This window comes from Helobdella robusta (assembly GCF_000326865.2).
Source record: "Helobdella robusta unplaced genomic scaffold HELROscaffold_3, whole genome shotgun sequence".
NCBI classification, from domain to species: Eukaryota; Metazoa; Annelida; class Clitellata; order Rhynchobdellida; family Glossiphoniidae; genus Helobdella; species Helobdella robusta.
In genome coordinates this window covers 4212855-4218486 of record NW_008704501.1, presented here as the reverse complement: position 1 = coordinate 4218486, position 5632 = coordinate 4212855, and the positions used below count along the sequence as shown (strand labels likewise).

General features: G+C 36.1%; 1 protein-coding gene across 1 annotated transcript; it reads left to right on the top strand.

Moving 5' to 3' along the window:
• Window positions 1-374: 374 nt before the first annotated feature.
• On the top strand, window positions 375-4751 carry HELRODRAFT_161421 (hypothetical protein; the record flags this gene model as incomplete). Its single annotated transcript, XM_009021342.1, has 4 exons — window positions 375-393; window positions 487-725; window positions 1405-3104; window positions 4733-4751. The coding sequence occupies 4 exons, from the start codon at window positions 375-377 to the stop codon at window positions 4749-4751; spliced, it is 1977 nt and encodes a 658-aa protein (XP_009019590.1).
• Between the last annotated feature and the right edge of the window lie 881 nt (window positions 4752-5632).

Here is a 5632-nt window from a genome sequence, read left to right as displayed (position 1 = left end):
TGACTGGTTAAAAAATATGCTCATATATTTTATTCATACCTGTTGATATATTTTATACAAACATGTTGATATATTTTATACAAACATGTTGATATATTTTATACAAACATGTTGATATATTTTATACAAACATGTTGATATATTTTATACAAACATGTTGATATATTTTATACAAACATGTTGATATATTTTATACAAACATGTTGATATATTTTATACAAAAATGTTGATATATTTTATACAAAAGATGTTGATATACTTTATACGAAACATCGAAAGTAGCGGAAGACATTTCTTTTTTTATTTCCCATTTAGGTTCAAACATTCCAAAGTAACATCAAAAACTCAACAAAGAATAGAAATGCATGAAAAAGATGTCTACCTGCGTAAAAAGTAAAACTAAAAAAGTTGAAAAAGTTGTTGCATGAAACAGTTTCCATCCAGAGGTTGTTGATGAGGTTGGTGTGACAAACATCAACCAACCAGCTTGCAACTTATCTGCTGTGTTGGCACATTGTCCGTGCGATCAATGCCAATACAAGACCCACCAGTTCTCCAGCAACTTCGTCAACAGAACCAACATTGCAGCAGTAAATGTTCCAACCAGCCAGCCAACCCATCCTCATCAGTTTCATCATCTTCGTCGTCCTCACCTTCCACACTCGCCTCCACACGCTGGTTTCAACCGGTGTCCATTCCAGCTGACCTCACCAACAACAACACAGGTTCGTGGTATCTTATCTTGGACGTTCTCATTTTCAGTTATTTAGTTTTGCTTTTAATTAATGGAAATACAAATATTCGACTTCAGGATAAAAATTTTAATGATTTTATTATTCTTCTTTTCATGGCAACAAAATTGAATTGGTTTTATTATAGCATCACTTTTCGTAGCTTTTTAAATACTTCAGTTTTAAATTTTCTAATAGACCTGTTTCAAATTCACAAATAGCCCAAATGGCAAATTATAAGTTTTTCAATTAAAATAAGTTGAACCAGTTATGAATTATAAGTTTGATACATGATCCAAATAACTTTTACAATTTTTGTTTATCTGTAATTGCAAACGTTTCGGCCAACAGAAATATCATTAAAATAACTTCAGGCACTCTATCATCTGGCGTTTGTCATACGTTTAAAACCTCATCAACAACATCGTTGACATCAGCAGCAACAACAACAGAACAAAAATTTCTAAATGCAACAACAGCAACTTCAAAACCTGCCTCCACTCGAATCGTAACGCAAAGTACATGCTCCCCATTGTCTGCAAAACAATCACGATCCTTTGACGATACGACAAACACAACAACAACAACAACAAAATCGCAACATCATATTGTTCATCAACAACGACGACAACAACAACCTCCGACACTACAACAACAACAACAAACTTTTCAGCTGAAAGACAATCAATTACAAGAACAGTTTATGCGTCGGAGCGTGGACGACAATTCTAATCTCCAATTTATGTCCAATAACAACAGCAGCTCGACCGCAGACTGCAATCCAATTTTCACGACTGCAACAACAAACGCAACCACATCATCCTCTGCACGGCCACCCAAACAAAACAACTCCAGAAACAGCGCAAAAAAAGATAATGGCGATCAGGCTAAAGCTCAATCTTTCAAAGAAATAACAACAAAATGGCCCCACTTAATAAGATCGCCAATAAACATCAAGAAGAACAAAATGCATGAACGCCTATCCTTAAAGAGCGACACAAGCAACTACAAATGCAACAACAACAACGTGAGTGTTAAACAACAAAACAATTATAATGCTTTCATAACGACATCAACTACAACTGTCAGCGACAAAACTAACGCTTCAAACTACACAGACGACATCAACAGCAAATTCAAAATGTTCAAAAAGTCTAAAAACGATTCTTGGTTTTCCGACGAAAAACCGTCAGAAGCTCAGTTGGATCATTACCACGTGCTCACCAACAGGTCTGCCAACGTGGCTGATCTGCAAAGCAAATGTCCTGAAGCCACTCGGAGTTTTGAGGAAAATAAAAATACTCTCCTGAAAAGAATGAACAAGTTGGAGATTTCGAAATCTGTTGATGTCAACTTGTTGCGTGACATTGAGGTGGAAACATCCGGAAAGGAGAGGCTGACAATTCCCTCTCCACGACTAACTCAACAGCTCGCACAGGTTCACTGGCATCAGCAACATCACAGTAGCAACAACGATAATGATAATAAATTATTTGCTCAACAAAATCAAAACGATTCCCACTCTATATTGCAACATCTACAACGAGCGCAACAACCACAACAAAAATCTCCATTACTACAACGGCAACATTCGTTATTTGTTCAACAACCAGATTCAACAACTTCGTCATCAGCAACAGCAGCACAAATGGCTTCATCGCACTCACCACATGATCTGCACAACTGTGATGTCTGGGATACAAATAATTCGACATTTTGCGATAAAAAAACGGCTATCTTACAACATTTTACAAACCCGTATCATCCACAGCAACAGCAGCAGCAACAACAGCAGCAACAGCAGCAGCTGCAACAGCAGCAGCTGCTGCCACAAAAAGCGCTTTTGCCATCCGTTTTAACACCACAGTATTTGTTTCATCAACAGATTCAACAACTCAAGCAGAAGCAGCAACATCACAGTACATCAACAACAGCAGCGTCTCAGCAGCATCAACAATTATTTCAAAAGCCACTGCAAAACCAGCCTCAACAAAATCAAAACATATCACAATATAGACAGCCACAACAACAGCAACTAAATCAACAACATCAACAACAACAACAACATTATCAGAGCCACAAACATTTCATGTACACAACTCAATGGAGACTTCCTTCATGCGATCAACTTCCACCCACCGTCAACGAAGAATCCTTATTAGCGGATGTTGATGAACGGCATGCGGCGGATATTCCCGAGGCACATCCCTCTACATCAATTTCTTCTTCCCCTCCTCTTCCTCCTTCTCTTCCTCTTCTTCCAAATCATCCTACTCAAGTTGTTGACACGCCATCGACCGACTTGGCATCATCTCCACTTGATTTCAACTGCTCTTCCTGTATGATGGAAAAAATAACAGCCGATCTGGCTAGGTTTGTTTATTGTGATTTCTACTGTTTCTTCTGGTGTCGCCTGTGTTTATATGTGGGTGTGTGTGTGTTCGTGCTTGTGTTGTGTGTTTTTGGATGTGTGTGTCTATGTGTGTGTGTGTGTTTGAGTGTGTGTGATGTGGGTGTGTTTGTATTTGAGTGTCGGTTGCTTATGTATGTGTTTGATCTGTTTAAAAGTTAACGACAAGAAATTCATTTTTTTTAAATCATAAAGACAAATAACGTAACAGAAACTTCTATTATATTTTATTCCTTCATTCATTCCATTCCATAATTTGATGAATTCTTTTTTATTCATTCATTCATTCATTTCATCAACTAATTTTTACATTTTGTTGATTCATTTTATCAATTCATTTCTTTATTCTATTCATTCTTTTAATCTCTCAATTCATTCTCTCAATTCATTCATTCCATCAATTAATTCCTGTATTTTTTCATTCTACTTACCATTTTTATCAATCCATTTTTTCAATTTCATTTCAATCACTCCATTAAGACACCCAACATTCACTTCATTTTTTATTTCATCAATTTATTCTTTCATTTCAATCTTTCATTCCTTCACTCCATTTGAATTGTTCCTGGACAGCAATGTAGGGTTGGAGGAGGAGCAGCAGAAGTTATTTCTGGTTGTCATTAAACCTCTCTCTCTCTCTCTCTCTCTTTCCCTCTCTCTCTCTCTCTCTCTTTCTCCTCTCTCTCTTTCTCACAAACACACACACAAACAAACACATAAACAAACGCATACACTGTAGTTTTTCATGGTAATATTATTACACATCCAAACAAACAAAGAAACACGAGAGTTGTTAGTGTATAAGCCCGCACATACAAAGCACACATATTTTCATATACACACATACAAACACACACACATACACGCACAACACACACATATACACACACACATATATATTTTAAAACTTTGTTTCAAATGAATGAAAAAGTAAAGTCAACTTGTTTCGCGAGAATGTTCTTTAATGTCATCAGCATCAAAAAGCTTCAACAGTTAGTTAGAATCATGAAATATGCATAGAGCTGCAGAGTATGTTTGTTTGTACGCTTGTGTATGTAAGTGAGTTTATGTATGTGTGTTTGTGTGTGAATGTGTGTGCGTGTGCGTGTGTGTGTGTGTGTGTGTGGATATGCTGAAAACAAGAAAGGATTATTAAGAAGAAACATTAAATTGTGTGTAGTGCTGGTTGCTTCATCAATTTCTGTCTCTCTCTTCTACATACATGAACGCGAGCTCACACGTGCACGCACACACACACACACACACACACACACATGAGCGTTTATGTAGAAATGTATGATACACAGGTTTACACATGCATGCATGCAAACTAATTATTGCATAATATATTTGTGGATGTGCATGTCTGTATATATGAGTGTGAAAATATGTGGGTATATATACGTGTCTCTGGGTACGTATCTTATTTTATATGGCTGTGTGTGTGTGTGTGTGTGTGTATGCTTGTGCGTGTACATGTTAGCATGGTGTTTCATCTGCGGTTGGGAAATGCTCATGACAGAAGAAGAGTACGTATCTTCGTTGATGTAAATTTTTCCATCTACTTGCATATGACCATTCAATGCATTAGGAAGTGGGAATATTTTTAACTTAGAAATTTTTTGAGACGGTTTGTAAATATTTGTTGGAATAAACTTCTGCTTATAGTTAGTACGTTCTTATTGTTGGTTTTTATTTGAGCTTGAAGTAAACTCATGCCATAGTTGCTGGCATCACATATTTTTCGGTAGCAGTTTCTAAAAATCTTAAATTTAGTTTAATAACGGTTTAAAATAGAGCTTCCTGACTACAACTTATAACAGCTTGTTAATGCAACTTATGACAGTTTGATGTAACGGAAAAGATGTAAGATCAGTTTAGTGTGATGTTGTAATAACGGGAACTAATTTAAATTTATGGAAACATGGCCTCCCTGATTGATAGGTTGTCGTTCATTTATTCACGAGGTACCCACGCCAAGCAGGTGTCAATTAAGTTGAAAGCTTCCTTCAAAATGCGACACAAATTTTTTTTCAAGTTTTCATCTACCTTCCCTTTTTAGGCAGTGTTTTTCCGGTATGTTTTTCACTTGAAGACCTTTTTAAAATATTTTAGTGCGTTTAAATAGAGCAATTTAATTTTGTACGGCTAACCTGTTTGCTCACTTTAACATTTTTTGTGACGTAAATGTGGATTCACTTTTTCCAATCAAGCAGGTTTTATAAAGACAGTGTTAGAAAATAAATTATAAACTTAGGAAATGCTAGTTCAAATAATTTAGTTGATGATATAATCAAATCGTGGCATAATTTCACCGTCACATCATAGTAATATCACATCAACACACCACACTATCTCCAGCTCACATCACAATTACATCATAATCCCATGATCGAGTCATTATCATCATACCAATCTATTTCATCATCGTCAACACACAAACAATGTTGCTATGCCAACTTAACATCAAGTGTAAAAGGAGTAAAATTTA